This window comes from Hoplias malabaricus, chromosome 4, assembly GCF_029633855.1.
Source record: "Hoplias malabaricus isolate fHopMal1 chromosome 4, fHopMal1.hap1, whole genome shotgun sequence".
NCBI lineage: Eukaryota > Metazoa > Chordata > Actinopteri > Characiformes > Erythrinidae > Hoplias > Hoplias malabaricus.
Window position 1 is genome coordinate 62,130,295 of NC_089803.1, and position 18,661 is coordinate 62,148,955.

The window sequence follows — 18,661 nt, forward strand, 5'->3', positions numbered from 1 at the left end:
GAGAGGCATATAAAGGGTTTACACACACACACACACACACACACAAACAAACTACACACACCGAAGCCCAGTTTCCACACACGGCACAGAAGAAAAACCAGGACAAATACAAAGTTCCGTGCCGATCATCTCTCTCTCTCTCTCTCTCTCTCTCTCTCTCTCTCTCTGCATGTCCCTCTCGCCCTTTGCTTTCTGGCTGTTTACTACCTTTTTCTGGCTATTTTTTTCAGTCTTCACTCTCTTATTCTCTCCCCTCATTCCCCTTTGTCTCAACCATTCTCTATCCCGACTCCCTCTCTCTCTCTCCCTCTTGTGCTCTCTCTCTCTCTCTCTCTCTCTCTCTCTCTCTCTCTCTCTCTCACTCTTCTGTCTCTCTCCTTCTGTGTTGTTTGGCGCTGAGACAATTCCCTCTCAGCAGGCAGCCAAAAGAGAAGAAAAGATCAAATCCAGTTGTGTTTTCTGCTCATTTAAAATGCTCTCTCTCTCTCTCTCTCTCTCTCTCTCTCTCTCTCTCTCTCTCCCCTCCAGGGTGCTGTTTTGTCACGTTTTACACGCGGAAAGCCGCCCTCGAGGCCCAGAATGCACTGCACAACATAAAAACCTTAACTGGGGTGAGTGCTTGTTTACTTGTTATTGTTTACTTGTTTATCAGTTCATTTGTTCGGCTGTTGGTGAATAAACGTGAATGATTGCATGATAATGGCGAATTAGATGAATCACTTTATATCAAAAGAGTGCCTTGTTTTTAAAGTGGGTTAGGTTTTAAGGCTGTGTCTACATTCCAGAGCTGAAGGTGGCACAAATCAGATATTTTTGGCGAAATGTGTGATAGGTCTGATTTTCACAGGAGCCTAATACTAAAGAAAAATTCTCAATTTGTGAGAAATTTGTGACAAATTGGATCTGGCACATGGCTATGTGACTGGATCAAAATGTTCGAAAAGTATATGATGTGTCCTGTTTAAAATATATATGTACATATAATTTTTATATATATAAAACAGCCTGGTAATCACTATATCCAATAGAAGGAGTAGTATACGTTGTAAAATGAATGGACCCTAAAACTGGACCCTAAGAGGAGCATCTTCATATAAATCAAATTTTGTGATTTAAAGTTCACAAATTTCCTAGACTTGCATAAATAATGGTAATAGCAACATTGAAATTGTTGACATATTTTGTGTTTTACAACATTATTATGGACACTATGGTTATTGTGGGATTTTAAGACTGCACTGGACATTCTCCATTATGCCTGGCCTCTAAGCAATCACTACTGATGATGATTAAAGAGGCCACATTGCAAACAGCCCAAAAGTTATTTTTCTTATAATAATTTATTTACTAACCACCAATCTCAGGTTATCAGTTTTCCAACATGTGAACATAACTGATATTAGGGGATGGGATATCACACTTTACGGATGTCACAATAATGCTATCATTACCTGTATTGAATAGTCATACACACATGAAACAATCCCAAAACACTCAGTGAATCTCAGGGTAATCAGCCACTCCTGCAGTGCAGGTTGTGAAACTGGGAGAATGAAGAGGTTTTCATTAGCATCGGAAACATGAAAAAAGCCAGAAAAAATCAGCATCAATTCCCTCAATCTCTCTTCACTAATCAGTGTATGCTCAGAGGGCCGTTGTGTGCGCACAGGCGCGAGTGTGTGTGTGTCCTCTCTTGTTCTTGACTCTTAGCTAAGGACGAATGAGAGGTAATCTAGGACAAGTCCTTAAGAGTGCCCTCCAGCTGCTAGCCTTTTTCTCTCTCACTGTTTCGCTCTTTTTCCTTATCGCTTCCTCTCTATTTCCCCTGCCTTCTCTGCACAAGGAGAAATAAAACACTTGATTTTGTGATAAAGCTTTTGTGGTGGTGAATGTACATGGTGTGTGTATGTACACACACTTGTTTTGCTATAGACATCCTTTAAGGCTAAAAGCATTGATTTCTTTGAACCTTTCACGTAACTCCAATTTCCCCTTTCAATCTCTTGGATGTTCTCGAGTGTACTGCATCTGGTTATTTTTATAAATGTGAGGCACGCTTAAGTGTTCTAATGAAGATGTGTTTTACTACTTTGGCTGAGGCTTAAAAGGTGATGGCCCTGTGTTTTGAACAGATGTCCAGTAAAATGACAGTGAAGTAAATCATGCTCCGCTTACATGAAGTGAGATAACTCTATTTCCACTTCACTCCAAAAACACTTGATCAGCCTAGACATGTTTTGTGGCTGAAGTTTGCACCTTATGTTGCTAGCAAGTAACAGATGTAATATAGCATTCTCTCTCTTTTGCAGTCTTCTTTTGCACATAAAAGGAAATAGACATAAAGCAGTGGGAATGTGTTTGTTTGAACCTTTTTATAGTGAAATGATTGAAAATAGAAATTTAATATGCAAAGCACAGAGACAAAGCTGAGTGTATGGATTCAGTTCAGCTTTAAAATATACAACTGCAATTGAATATAGGATGAAATAAATGTAATGAAAATGTAACTTTGAGAGGACCTCATCAGTCACAGGACCCTTTTTTCAAAGTGAACATGAAATTTACTTTTTAAATGATAAAAGACCAAGTCAGCACTAGTTTTAAGATGAATATGTAAAGGGTGCTTTTTACAACAATAAATGTAATGTAAGTAGAGGCGATTGAAGGTACACAGGTCTAGGTTTAAATGGACTAAAGCAACAATTGAAATGACTGCAGCCATAGTGAATGAGTCTTACTTGTGTTGCCAGTGAGTGTACGAACACACACACAAACACACAATGTTGCTCTAGACGATGCAGCTGGGCGCAGCATCTCTGCTGAGCAATGATGTTCAGGATGATGATTTGTTCTAGTTCATTCAGATTCAGCCTCATGTGGAGCAAGTGTGTGATTGTGTGTGTGTGTGCTTTTGAGTTTGGACACCTCAAACACTTCCAGTCTTGTGTGTGTGTGTGTGTGTGTGTGTATGCGTATGTATTAAAAATAAATTATGACTTTGGCCTTTAGCACTCTCACACTGAGTAGGAGTGTGTGTTGTGGGTGTGCGTGTGTGTGTATGTGAGGTGAGAGTGAGAGAGAGAGAGAGAGAGAGACCATGATCTCTAAAGTTTTTTAGTAAGTAGCTTACAAAACCTTCAGAGCAGAATCCCTCGCTGCAGTTTGACTGAGAGAGTGTGTAGGTAGAGGTCAGAGTTGAACAACACTTGATGATGAGACAGTTTATTTCTGACACACATTTGTAACCGAATCCATCTGAGGCCTTAACATACTTCCAGCTAGCCTTGACCCTTGTGTGTGTGTGTGTGTGTGTGTGTGTGTGTGTGTGTGCATGTGCATTATGTAATTGAGGCTCAAACCCTACAGAAAACAACATTAAATACTGTACCAAGAGCAGAATTTTAACATAATAATTTAATGGGTTTAGGGGATAGTAAAAGGTTAGGAGCTTTATCAGTTTAATTAGTGGCATCGCCTTTTGTCTCTCTCTCTCTCTCTCTCTCTCTCTCTCTCTCTCTCTCTCTCTATATATATATATATATATATATATACATATATATATATATATATATATATATACATATATATATATATATATATATATATATATATATATATACATATATATATATATATATATATATATATATATATAGAGAGAGAGAGAGAGAGAGAGAGAGAGAGAGAGAGAGAGAGAGAGAGACACAGACAGACAGACAGAGTGAAAGAGCGTGTGTGTGGAGGGTGTAAATGAGAAATGTGAGCAGGTGATAAATCTAAAGCATCTACTGGAGCTTAGCAGATCTGTTTAACATGCAGCCACAGCCAAACAGACACACTGCGCAATCAGGCAGCTTGGAATTTAGTCCAAACCCAATGTAGCTTGATGATTTTCTGTTTTCAAGTTCAATCTTATGCATGGGACCAAGGTTTAAGTTCAATCCCCATGCAAACCCAACAAAGTTTTCCCTAATATGAGATAAACCACATATTTTGTATTGTCTATATTAAAACATTTACATGGGCTAGTGTTCACAAGCAGTTGACTCAAAGCAGTTTCATTAAACATTAAACTAATTTGTAAGAATTATACTTAAAGTAAGTTAGGTCAATTCTTAGATTGAAACCTAGAAATATAAATTTCTAGAAAGAACAAATGGAAAAGAGTGATAATAAATAAAAGAAAATGTAAGAAAGAAAATGCCAACGAGCAAAGAAAGAAAGAAAGAAGGGAGGAACGAAAGAACCTCAGAAGTGCTTACCAGCCAGTTTCATCATGCAAAAGACAGAGGCTACTGTCTGCCAGAAACACGCACACACACACACACACCTTACTGATTTCTCAGCATCAAATGTTTACACATGCAGGGGACTTTGACATGAAAAATGAAAGAATGATGTGTGCGCGTGTGTGTGTGTGTTGGAGGTGGGGGATTGTCTATGTTTGTGTTTGTGGTAGAAGTTCAATTCAAGTTTATGTTGACTGTTAAAGGGATATTCTGGTCTTTAAATATGTCTTATGTTATATGTTATGTAATATTATGAAGCACAGGAGGGTCCCCCAGTCACATCAGAATGTGTGTGTGTGTGTTTTCGATCATTCAACATTTTTCACTTTTCATCAAACAACCTAGGGAAACCCCTGGGGTGTCAACCCATCGCGACTGCCAAGCTAGACATTAGGGCTGGATTGTTAAAAAAAATATCTAATCTTATTGTTCAAAATTGCTATTCTGATTGAATTGAAATAAATTTCTATAATTTAAGGTCCAGAATAGTTATTATTTGCAAGAAAAAGCTTAATGTAAAGAGCCAGACAATGATATAATTATGGTTCTTTTCATGCATGCAACACTGTTCTGTTACCTCTGACTGTTCTGACTCTGTTATAGAAGCTAAAAGTCCTCATTTAAAACTTGATAAAACATTGTTCTCGATAATGTATGCTGTAATTAAAATTGTTGCTCCTGCTAAAATTGCACTCTCTCAACTTGTGATTTAGATTTAAAAACCATTAATCTTTCAGCACATCTAGACACTGATATATAGGTACAAAAATTACACACACACTCAGTTGTCTAAACTAAAAAAGAAGTTGTCATATTCCCACTTCTAACCAGTAGCAGTTTTTGTAAAAGGTCTATATCATGGAAAACAAAGCTGCTAACATTTTACAAGTGATATGGAAGCATTTTTAAAGTGGGCATTAAGTGCAAAAACAGCTTAAACTGTTTGAAGTTATTTACTACTGTGATTTTACAAAAGTACATATATTTATACGAACATTTGACCATAAATTAAGCCTAGAGCAGTTTAGTTCTACCCACTCCTGATGAAGTTATTAACAATGTTTCAGACATGACTGAATGAAACATGAAACAGCCAGTCAGAAAAGAGTCTATTCATATACATCATTCTCAAATATAGGGTAACACAACTCACACAATTCATAGGTCCTCCATATTTGAGATACGTAACCCAAATGGAGTTGGACTGTGTTTAGAGTGGAATTTTAACTCTTGAAGATGAGCAGTGCAGCGGTGTATTTTTATGAGAATAATTAGATATATGATTTTGGCCAGGGTGCCCCTTTATGTTTTCTAATACCTAAGCAAATATTTGTGTGTGGCGTGTGTGTGTGTGTGTGAGAGAGAGATTCTAATCTGTAGTGTAATGTTTAAATGTTGTGTGTAGTTTGTGTAGTATGTGTAACCGGTGTATGTGTCCTGTCTTACAGATGCACCATCCCATTCAGATGAAGCCTGCAGACAGTGAGAAATCTAATGGTGAGTGTTTGGTGTGTGTGTGTGTGTGTGTGTGTGTGTGTGCGCACATGTTTATGTATGCAGCTGTTTGTATCTCTTGTGTGTATCTTCATATTTGTTCTTGTTTATGTCCATTTGTCTATATGTATTTCTGGGCAGCAGTGTGTTTCACTCTGTGTATATTTCCCCTCACGTTGAACCATTTAAACGCACACTCTGTTTTAGGCTAAGAAGCAAGTAGCTGTGCTACAGTGACATTTAAAAATCTTAACCAATGGCTCTGAGTTATTTGAGGTATATCATGAATATCGCAAAAAAACACAAATATAAGAATGAACTTATATAAGAATGAAGAATAGACTCTGGACCCACCACGACCCTGAACTGGATAAACGGTTACAGATAATGAATGAATGAATGAATGAATGAATCTGTTAGAGATGCTGTGTGATGTGATATTTTTTCTAACAAATCTAATTTGGTATCAAATTAGATTTGGCTACCAAATCTAATTGTTATAGAAATGTGACTCTTCAGCTGAGCTGGTTGAACACACTTCTGTACACTCCTCGGACCATAGCAACTATCAAAACAGTTTAGTCTCTATAGGAAAAAAAAGGGTCTCAGTCTGGAACTGAACCTCACCAAGGTTCAGTTCATGTGAATTGCAAAAACACAGTATGTTTGGTTTAGTTTTTCAGACAAACTGAAAGTATAAATGACAGAGATAGATCTGACCAGGTGATTTACTCACTGCCTTCAATCCAAAGGATAGCAGAAAACATGAAAAAACTTTAACTGTAAATTAATTACAACAACCATTCCATACTGCCATAAGTGAAAACTGTGTCATCAGTGAACAATGAACATCATTCTATATAAACATTTCTCTGTATGTCTATGTTTTACATTTACGATTTAAACACTTATTAAAATACATAACACCAGGCATTTGGTAAAGCCTGTCCAGTGTTTATTCATGTATTTTTGATGTTTTTGTGTGAGAGGCATTTTTAGATGAAGAGCTTTATTTTCAGCTGAGAAATACTTCAATAGTTACTTTTGTCCTAAAGATTTTGCATTTCACGCTGTCATTGTACATACACAATGCTGAAATTGCAGTCACTGTCTTGTCACTTGGGGGTGGGGGCAAATAAACATGGGTCGGGCCAAAGTTTCCACACATGACCATCTCAAGTATGAAAACAAGGAGCTAAGGACAAAACACACAGAGTGTGTATTTAAATTTTCTGCTCAGGAAACATATACAATTAGACTGAAAATTATTTGTTATGTTTAAAATTTCAGATATTGCCTCTTTAATATTCATCTGTCACCTGAGAATAAGTTTGTGTGTGTGTGTGTGTGTGTGTGTGTGTGTGTGTGTTTGTCTGTTGTGTAGTAAAATATGTGAGAAAAAGGATTGTTATTCTGCTGCAGCCGTAAGATCCCTAATTTTCTTTAGCTCTGAACTTTAACACAAGATTACTACACATTGTCACCCATCAACCTCTGAATGTGTGTCTCTCTCTGTGTGTGTTGTTTACCTCAGGTCTGATATATCTCATATTTTCTGCAAGTAAATTAATTATACTGCTGAGAGCAGCTAATCTTTTAGAGCGTAGAAGTGTGTGTGTGAGAGAGAGACAGAGAAACAGAGAGAGAGAAAGAGATAGAAGAGGAAAAGCTTGGAAACAGCACTTATCGCGAGCTCATCCCATTGCTGTTAAATGCACAAACAATTCAAACAGCAAAATAAACAAGTGAGCTATTGATTTCCCAGAGTGCAGCAGTGTAGCAGTGTGTTTATCTGCAGCACCGCTGAGAGACACACTTTCCTCATTAAACACCAATCACAATCTCTCTCTCTCTCTCTCTCTCTCTCTCGCTCTCTCTCTCCATCTCTCTCATTCACTTCCTCTCTAATGTTCTCTATCTACCTAGACATCTGTCTAAATGGACAGCAAGATTCATAGGACTTTATTGATCTTGTGAATCTATATAGCACTATATATATATATATATATATATATATATATATATATATATATATATATATATATATATATATATATAGAGAGAGAGAGAGAGAGAGAGAGAGAGAGAGAGAGAGAGAGAGAGATGTCAATCTATCTGTCTGTGCGTCTCACTGTCAATCTGTAACATACACTGGTCATATAATGACTTCAAATATTTGGAGACACTGCCCGTATATACATACATAATTAATTCATTCATTCATTGTCTGAAACCGCTTATCCAATTCAGGGTCGCGGTGGGTCCAGAGCCTACCCACGAAATTACATACATACATATATATTTATATATATACTCACACATTGCCGTCATCGCTTTGCAATGGTTGGCTGCACAGAAGAGTCAGGCATTCACTGTAATCATGGTGATCTATGGGAGTTGATAACCTGACTGAGCATCCCAATCACTTGTCAGCAGACACACTCACACCTACAGGCAATTTAGGGAAATGGATCAACCTAACATGCATGTCTTTGGACTATGGGAGGAAACTGGAATACCTGGAGGAAACCCATGCAAGCACAGGGAGAACATGCAAACTCCATACAGTACCAGTCAACAGTTTGGACACATCTTCTCATTAGTCATTGTTGGAATCGGGGTATTCACTGTATAGAACTATGTACCAGCCTTACCTCTGCACCCAAGTTATGGTTTCAAACACATTAAGAAGGCGAGCAGTTCTACAAATTAACTCTTGACGAGGCCACAGCTGTTTAATGAAAACCATTTCAGGCGACGACCTCATAAAGGTGATTGAGAGAAGAGTGTGCAAAGCTGTCATCAAAGCAAAAGGTGGCTACTTTGAAGAAACTAAAGTATTAAAAATTCTGGTTTGTTTGTCCATGTGTTCCTTCATAATTTTATTCATTTATAATGTAGAAAATAATAAAAAACAAAGAAAAACCACTGAATGATAAGATGGTACTGGTACTGTACATTCACAATATCTGGAAAATGGCACCAAACCAAGGAAACCGTCCCTGAGTGGGGGTGTCCAAACATTTGACTGGTACTTTTGTGTGCTGTTTACATCATAACTTTGATTTGCTTTAACTTTATTTGGAAGCTAACTGCCAAAAGTTCAATCACTTATATTTAAGACACTCCGATATACAAATATACATCCAAACGCTATACAACAATAAATTCAGGCTCAAATTAAACTAGAATGCTTCATGCGATAAAAAGAGAGTACAAACTTTACTACATCCACTACACAAACTCTCCTGACTGTCAGAGATCCACAGCAAGAAATTGATCCTGACCAACAACTGGCTCAGTGACTACCGCCTGTCTAAAGAAAAGGGCAGGTATAACAGGTCCTGGCTGCCCAGAGATGAGTGACTGTGTGTTCACTGTGAGAGCGGAGAGTGCCAAAATTTCTAAAATAACATGAGAACATTTCTCAGACAGATTTAAACAACCAATCCCAATTTATGAATCATGTACTGAGCTGGAAATAAATGAAAGATAATACTGGGAGACAGGCACACATCCCACCTCACACGTCATCGTCTACACTCAGTCCTTTCTCTCTGCTCCAGTGTCCATACAGGACCACTTTATAGTGCTAGAGTTACAGACTCTACTCCATCCATTGCTCAGCATACTTTGTTTACCCTTTTTTTGTGATGGTCAGCACCACCAGAGAACAGGTATGATTTGGGAAGTGGATCATTCTCAGCACTGCACTGACACTGATGTGATGGAGGTGTGGTAGTGTGTGAGGTGTTTGTATGAGTGGATCAGATACAGCAATGCTGCTGGAATTTTAAACACTGTGTCCACTCACTGTCCACTCTGTTAGACACACCTTGCTTGTTTGCTCTACCTTGTAAATGTAGATAATAGCTCATCTATTGCTGCACAGTTTGTGTTGGTTGCCGTGTCCTTCATCAGTGATAAGTGTACGCTGCCCCCAGGAGACTGTTGGCTGGATATTTTTGGCAGGTAGACTCCTCTCTCCAGCAGTGACACTGTGGCATTTCAAAGCTTAAGTAGCACTGCTGTGTCTGATCCAGTCATACCACAGCATGCACTAAAACACCACCCCCATGTCAGTGTGACTGCAATGCTAAGAATGATCCACCAGTCAAACAATACCTGCTCTGTGGTGGCCCTGACCATTGACAAATATGGAAAACTGACAGTGAAGGGGGTCAAACAAAATAAGCAGAACAACAAATGGACTACACTATTCCTGTATGTTCAGTGGACCTGAAAGAATGGACAGTTAGTGTATCTTTTCATAAATTTTGCCAAAACATTTTTTAAAATTATCGATATCTCTATTTACTATTGTTGTCACTTATTGTGTAGTTATTATTGCCTTTTATTGTAATTCATGTGTTATTTTCATTATTGTAATATTTTGGCAGAATGTGAGATGTTGAAAGAGTGTCAATGTTCTAATGAGATGTCTTTTCTTTCACCCCTACTTGTTCATCACTCTTCTCTCCTATCTCTGTTCTTATTCTGTTCTTCTCCCTCTCCTCTTCCCTGTTTCTCTTTAATTTATCTATCTTATCTCCTTTGTTAACTCCTGTTTCTCTATCTTTCACTTTACCTCTAATGCTCTCTCTCATTCTCTCTCTCTCTCTCTCAGCGGTGGAGGACAGGAAGTTGTTTATTGGGATGGTGTCGAAGAAGTGTAATGAGAATGATATCCGGGTCATGTTTTCCGCTTTTGGTCAGATCGAGGAATGTCGCATCCTGAGAGGACCAGATGGACTTAGCCGAGGTAACACATACACACACACACACAAACAGACTTACAGACTTATGGGTGGATATTGGTTAGTACTTAGATAGCCATAATACAGTGATATCAACGCCAGTCTTAGATATTTGGCAGTGAACATCATATAATTTAAAGACTATATATGACTTCTTCAAAATGTTTTTATAATAATCTCAACCAATATCACCTCATGAGAAGATAATGCTCAGTTAATTCAGTTCTACTTTCACTGTAAATTGTGGTTGCTTTATATTGTACTATATAATGTGTACACTATATTAGTGGTCTTTTGTTGTAATTTATGAATACATAATTATATCTCAGTACATGAACCAAAAAAGGCATAACACAGCTTGTTTTATAAATGATAAAAAAATCATAGAGATATACACATTTAAATCTCCAATTCCATAATCTGATACACTTTACTGTGACGAACATGGACATTCAGCTACTTTTGGGAATAACTTAATTTGTAAAGGACCACCATCATATTTTCACTGAATGGCTCTGAACAGCTGTTCTATTACTGCTCAGAACATAATCACATTCCAGAATGTCTCACTTTTAAAATGATACATTTTCAGCACTAAGTGTGATCTTTTCACACTACAGATTTGATTCTAAAATCAGATTTTTAGATCATCCAGACTGCAAGTTATACGTGACCATATCTGTAAGTAAGGTAAAAGTACGGTAAGAGTGTCACCTGTCATATAAACGTTGCAGGCAGGAGTATGCACACAGCAAAACTTTGCCTACAAATGATTTATTGAAAAAAAATGAATCAGATTTGAAAACACCTACCAATGTGGCTGTTCATCAGAGTATGGAAAACCTGCCCTGCGCCAATCGTATATGAGCTGTCCGTCTGAACAAGGCCTTAGCAACAAACTGGTGTCTGTAAAAATCCATAGAAAAAGCAGTAGGATTTCAGCTGAGAGACAGCCAATTTGTGTTGACCTAAAAATATATAGTCTGGCGCGCGCATGTGTGTGTGTGTGTGTGTTTTGTACCTATACATTAAAGCCTGTATGGACACAAACCTCAGCATCTTGTAATGCTCAGGTCACACTTGCTGTCATTCATTTTTTAAAAACTCCACCCACTATCCATTTTTTATCTCTCGCCCAGTTTTTTACTGTCATCATCTACTATAATTTTCATCTTATTTTTCTCTCCTTCTCTTGTCTGCTCCCTCTTTCCTGTTTTCCTTTCTCCATTTCTTTGCTTCTCTGTCTTTCTCTTTTCTCTTTCTCTCTCTGCAATGTCCTCTATCCCTCCTCTCCCAACTCTTCCCTCTCTCTCTCTTTTTCTCTCTGGTTCTCATGAATATTTTAATTCCACATGAGATTAACTTTAGTCCCTGAGCTCATGCTGAGAGATATATTTGAAATCGTCCTGACGGAGGGATGTTCGCTTTACAGAACCTCACCCTACAACGAAACGAAAGAAAACAGAAGGACTGAATAAATAGATGATTAAACGTGTGTAGAGGAGAGCAGGATGACCGCTGTGGTACCTGACAACCAGGAACGCTGAGCTGTATTTAGATTAAATGTCTCCCACCCATTTTTCCTCTATTTCTCTCCCATTCCTCTTTCTTGGTCCTATTCTCTTTCTCACACTTTTCTCCCTCCCTGTCTTTGTCTCCAATTCTTTTTTCTTCTTTCTATCGTCACCCATTTTTTAATTTTTAATTTTTCTTTTCTCAGCTCTCCTGTTTCGTTTTCCATTTTCTTTTTACTTCTCTTTGTTTTTTCTCCCATTCATTCCCGCTTGACTTTTTTCACCATTTTCCTCATATGTTTTACTCACACAAATGTTACATTATTTAATTACTGCCAAAGCAATGAATGCTACCCATAAGGAGGAGTGAAAGAAGAACCAGAAATAAAACAATAGAAAATTTATTGGTTAAACAATTATAATAAATTGATGATAAGTTAATACTTTGCCTCACAGGTTGGTCTTGAGAGAGAGATTGTCTCTCACTCTCCTTCTATCTCACGCTTTCTGAGTTTAGCAGGTTTCAGCATTGGCATTGATGTAATTAAATCTGTCTTTCTCCTATCTCTCTCTCTCTCTCGCTTTTCCTACCTTTCTCTCCAATCCAGACTATTACAGAGGTCTATCAATCACTAGTGTTTCACTATTAATAAAATATAGATCACGCCACATGTGAGTTCTGCGCCTAGGGACCTACCCCACTTTCTTCAAACTATCTCTCTCTCTCTCTCTCTCTCTCTCTCTCTCTCTCTCTCTCTTTCTCTTTCTCTCTCTCTCTTCCTATATATCTTCTCCCTTATTCCCTCTTTCTCTCTTTTCTGATGACACCATGTGGCCCATCATATATTTATACCTTCTGTTGATTGCTCCACTAGAAATATGAAGAGAGTAACCTCTACAGAAATTCTGTTTCCTTTTACTTTGCTCACTTTTTGTTTGTTTGGAGCAACTTTAGAGCGGGACAGCAGGAAATGAGGACTTAAGAGTCTGGAAGTTTGGAAAAGAAAGAAAAGTTTTTTTGTTTACTCCCTGGAGATTGTGTCTCTCCGGAGGGTTCTCAGCTTTTGCCAAAACTCACAGATCGCTCCTTTAGAGCCTAAACCCACTTTAATGATGGCATTAATTAAACAACCTTAAAATAAACACCCTTTCATTCGTTCACAACGGAGTGGCCACACTCTCAGGAAAAACAAAAAAATGGGACGGAGAGAGAGAGAGAGAGAGAGAGAGAGAGAGAGAGAGAGAGAGAGAGAGAATGGTTAGTTAATATTTAGAGCAGATGAAGTGGACAGACAGCACCTCCTACTGAACATAGGGCTAAATGACAGGTAAATTCTCTTTTTCTCTCATTGTTTCGTTCTGTCATGCTTTTCTTTTTTCCCTTTCTTCCTCAATTCTGTTTGCTTTATATTGCTTTTTTTTTTACTATTGATAAAGTTTATTTGTTCCAGTGATTTTTTTTGTTATTACTTTTGTTCTTTAGTTTTCCTGTCAATGTGTTATGTCCTTTTTTTCTCCATTCTTTTCATACTTTCTTCCATCTTCCTTTTGTGTCATTCTTTTATATTAACTAGATTCTTTGTTTTTATCTTTGTTCCTTCTTTTGCCTTTCTGAGACAAAAACTCATGTCACTCATTTATCCACATGTGCATACGTGTTTGAGAGAGGGATAGAATGAAAGTTTATGTTTCTCTGTGTGCGAGAGAGACTAACTGAGAGAGAGATAAAGAGAGATAGAGAGACATAGAGAGAGTGAAAGAGTGTGTATGTGTGTACAGTAGAGCAGACGCCTTAGACACTGCCAGCTTCCTGGTGTGCCTCCATATGGCCTGTTACTTTTCCTGACACCTAGGTTTCAGCTTAAATCCTAAAGACTCCATTTCCCAACCGCCACTGCAGGCTGGTCTCCAGCGTCACTCTCATGTCTCATGAGATCGTTTGTCATGATTACAGTGGAGAGGCAGGAGATTGCTTTTCCTCACTGTTTTTTTTTTTTTTTTGGGGTGTCTATCAGGTGCATAAAAATGCAAATATGTCTGTGATATGCAGAGTGGATTCTACGGTGTGAATGAGTGAAGTATGGAGGAGTGTATGTGCGTGTGAGTGAGTGAGAGCGAGAGAGAGAGAAAGAGAGAGGGAGATGAGGAAAACAGCATATATTCCTGTATGTGTGAACAACTGCAAGAGAACATATACAGTACTTTGCAGAAATCAGAAACCATTCTTCAAATATTTAATTTCCATTCAAATTCATCATAAAATGTTATGAATTGATTCAGTTTTTAGACTCGGGCTGGAAAAAATACATATTGAATCTAAAACTACACATAAGCTTCAATATCTAAGTATAATAAAAAATGCACATTGTTTTTCTTTAATCTCAGTACTAGCTTCATAAAAGTTGCACATTCTTTCAGAACAACAGTGTTTATAGTTGTCCTCTCACAGTTGAAGGATGAATACAAACTGCTTTGAGATTTGAAGCAAAGTTGGGCTTAAATTCACCACTTTTGGATTAAAAGAAATTTACTGAAAATGAATAACCTATACTTAAAGCAGCATTATGTAAATTTGGGGAATTGGCAGCCTCTCTGGTGGACATATGTAATTGCAGTAGAACATTTGCTTCAGGTCACGGAGCTGTCACCACCTCTGAAAACGCAAGCATTTATTTTGCTCCTAGTTCTATTCCTGAGTTGTATTACTTTGCTTTGCATGTTTCTTCAGTTTTATGCTTCTTTACTTTGGTGATGGGTGATGCAGCAGAGAATGACCGGGTCTGCAGTTCTGATGTCTCCAAATTCAGTGATACACTATCCCATGGACCTACTTTTTGAGCCTGACATTGTCCGAAAAACTCCTACAGTTCTGAATCTTGCATGAATATTACTGGCTTTACAACAGGCTTTTTAACATATTCTGCTTTTTTTTATCATTAAGTAGCTTCTTCTTAGTGCAGCTCTCATTAAAGTTATATGTGGAAATTGAATAAATGAGTGGTCTCTGATTTCTGCAAAATAAACAAATTAGATAATATTTAAGAATATATCTGATAATAACATACTACACCAGAAGTATGTTTCAGAACTTAAATTTTCAGTGTAACATACCATCACTGACATTTTAGTATCTGCAGCTCGGCTCATTATTGTGCCACTAATTTAACATCAAAAGCAGTTTTAAATACCAGCATCAATAATTTCATACACCTGAACACATATACCTGCTACAGGAATGTTTTAAATGATTAAGTGTGTATGTGTGTGTGTGTATTAATATTAATGTGTGTGTATGTTTGTGTATATACATGTGTGAGCAGAAACCAAATTTCTAAAAAAAAAAAAGGTTACCATATATCATTACGTCAGAGAGTGTGTGTAATTATAATCCAGCGCTAAACTCATGCTCGTACACCCACCACAATCTGACAACACCAAACTGAAGTCTTACACCACGCATTCACACAGAATGTTTGTATATTGCTGAATGTTTGTTGACTGTGTTCAGTGTTCATTGTTTAAAGTGTTTAAAGGAGAAAGTTGAATGTTTAATGTTGTTGTCGAATGTTGAATGTTTTACTCTGAGCCACTTTGCAGTAAAGTGCTGTCTGCCTTCTCTGTACAATCTCTGTTTTTTGGCTTTATAACGACCTGTCCAACCTTTTGTCTTGTTTTGTTTCTCTCTTGTCTCTCCTCCTCCTCTCTTCTCCCTCGTTCCCTCCCCCCCTCTTCGTTCCTTCCTGCAGGATGTGCGTTTGTCACGTTTTCTACCAGGGCAATGGCACAGAATGCAATCAAAGCCATGCATCAGTCTCAGACCATGGAGTACTGTACTCTCGTCTCTCTCTCTCCCTCTCTCTCTTCTATTTCTCACCTTTTCTTCTACCTCTCTTCACGTTTTTTACTTACGTTTCTTCCTTTACTAGTTCTCTCTTGCTTTGACTATTACTCTCGTTTCTCATGTTCCCTTAGTCTGTCTCATTCTTCTGTCTGACTTGTTTTCTCTTTATATCTTTCCTGTCTCTCTCCCTTAACTCATCTCCATCTCGTAAGATATCTTTCCTCTCCCTTGCTGTCACTTCTGTCACATTCTCTCATTCCATCTCTTGTTTTTCATCTCTCTCGCTCTGTCTATCACTGTTTTTTCCTTTCATTTTCTCTCTCTCTCTCTCTCCTTTTCTTTCTTCATCATCTCTCTCTCATCTCTCACTGCCTCCTTTCTCTTTCGGGCCTATATCACAGCCAGTATCTATCAGCCAAAAGTCTGTCACTTCAAACTAAAGCCCAAAGTAGGCCAGAACTTTTATATATTGAGACACACACACACACACACACACACACACACACACACACGCACACACACACACAGAGAGAGAGAGAGAGAGAGAGAGAATTAGTAAAGCTAGAAAATTTCTTCAGTCACTCTTCATGTTTCTAAAGAAGAAAAGGAACTTTTAAACTCCTAACTCTTAAATTAATAGCCCCCCTCCCCCCCGACCCCACCACCACCACCATTACTGTCACAATTTGAAGTGGGCAGTGCCTTGTCCACCAGTGGTCAGTCAAGATCGACCCGTTGGGGGTCCTTCCTGACTGAACAGGGGTGGCCAAGTCACTACCCCCTTTAAATTGTGACACTAATGGCATGACGCTAAAGGCTGCCGTTAGCCTTTATCAACTTTACGGCACTTTAATAACACATTTGTGTCCAGAAAACTGTCATTGGGTGTTGAGCTGTCCATCTCACTGCTTGTCAAAAATGTCACATCACTGTGAGTGATTGACAGGTGTCTAATATAGGGTATGTGTGAGCGAGAGCGAGAGAAAGAGAGAAGAAAGAATATAGAGTTTTGCCATAGCAGAACTTTCAGTAGCATATGAAAACTTTCCATTTTGCTTATATAATTTAAAAAATACATTACTAACACACCACTAGCTCACTAATATAGCTTGCATTTTATCTAATTGCCATAGAAAATTGCTGCTAATAATATATAAGGTGCTCTGAAACATCTGTCCATGAGCCTAAAGTCACTGTGCTCTACTTGGGCTGTGGAGCAGTGGAACTGTGTTGTCTGTAACGATGGAGGATACTTCCAGTCCCTTTAGGATGAGTCAAAGTATCAATTCAGAACCAATCATCCAGCATCAGCACCTGACTCACTAAGCTCCAAATGTTTTACCCTGCATTATGTTCCTGGTGTTTGTGTGTGTGTGTGTGTGTGTGTGTGTGTGTGTGTGTGTGTGTGTGTGTGTGTGTGTGTGTTTTCATTCCATCACTGATGCAGAATCCATTAACTTTACATCATTATGACTTCAGACAAAATAAATAAACAAACAAACTGTGTTTCTTGTGCAAATAAATAACTTGAGTATTTATTTGAGTATTTAGAGCAGTTAGAAAAGACACATTATTATTTCAAAATTGTAGCATATTTCCGTCTATTCATTTTGAAAACACAGGTTTGTAAGGCTATTGCAGGATATACAACGTTGCTTAGCGTCGCACTATATAGTATCAAACATAAGTATGTGCAGCTGTGCCACATAAAATGTGCAGCATTGAGAGCATTAATAAAACTAATTATTCTAACTCATTTTTACATTATATTTATTTTAAAAATGGAATAAATATTTCAGCTATGATTCGATAAATTAGATTTTATTTATTAATCACGTTTCACAACACAGTGTCATCAGAAAGCAGCCATACAGAGAGCCTGGTGCATGCTAAGGAGACAGTGGCTTGGAAAAATCCCCCTTAGCATATGAGAAATAAACCTTGAGAGGAACAAGACTCATTACCCATCCTCCTCTTGGCGACACTCTGAGAGAGCAAAACAAATAATGAAAAAACAGAAAAAATAAACTGATAGAGATAATGAGGTATAGGTCATGGGAAGGTAAAATATGAGTAATAAAAACGTAAATTTGAATTAACACAAAGATGAATTTATCAAATTTTGTTATCAGCCACCAACCTCTTTCTAAAATCACATTTTTCTCATTAAAAACGGGTCAAATCCACTACGGTAATAGACCATCCTTATTGTTCTGTTAATATGAATACTTCAAATTGGCTGCTTTTTTCAGTATAAATTTTGAGGCACCTATCACATACTGTGCCTTGTACTATGGTTAATTTAATGCTGTCTTAGAGAGTCATGCTGATTATTGCTCTGTGGTGCTCAGAGAAAATGAAATGTGGTGGGAGTTGCTGAGCTGATATTTTGCTGAGGTTCAGATAAAGGTGGAATTAAGCTGACGTGAGACACTTGGGTTGTGGTAGTAATCAGTACAGTAAAAAAAATGTAACATTACAATTATGGATTCAACAATACACTATGATAATATTATTCTTTAGATGTAAAATATATTGTGGAGAATTGCCATTAATTTTGCCAATATTTAAGTAAGTTTTGCTAAATTTCTTTCAAAATGTGCTTAAAATATTTGAATACCAAATCATGCTGCCAGTTATTTGGAATAAAATTTAAATGTGTTTGTTTAGTTGACTCTCTCTAAGGCCTATTTATATGGCAGTAGTTTCCATTTCCCAAGACACACTTTTCTGCTTAATCTCCTGTTTCTCTCTCGTTTTTATCTC

At 37.6% G+C, this 18,661-nt stretch overlaps 1 protein-coding gene across 19 annotated transcripts in view; it reads left to right on the forward strand.

The window, feature by feature from the left end:
• The first annotated feature begins 532 nt into the window (after positions 1-532).
• Positions 533-18,661, forward strand: part of celf2 (cugbp, Elav-like family member 2) — a 51,394-nt gene continuing 33,265 nt past the window's right edge. For all 19 annotated transcript variants that reach the window (XM_066668996.1, XM_066669000.1, XM_066668999.1 and 16 more), the window contains exons 1-4: positions 533-611; positions 5,738-5,786; positions 10,411-10,545; positions 15,801-15,878. In XM_066668996.1, coding sequence (XP_066525093.1) covers positions 5,738-5,786; positions 10,411-10,545; positions 15,801-15,878 — 262 coding nt within the window. In that variant the 5' untranslated portion in view covers positions 533-611. The remainder of the gene's footprint in view (positions 612-5,737; positions 5,787-10,410; positions 10,546-15,800; positions 15,879-18,661) is intronic.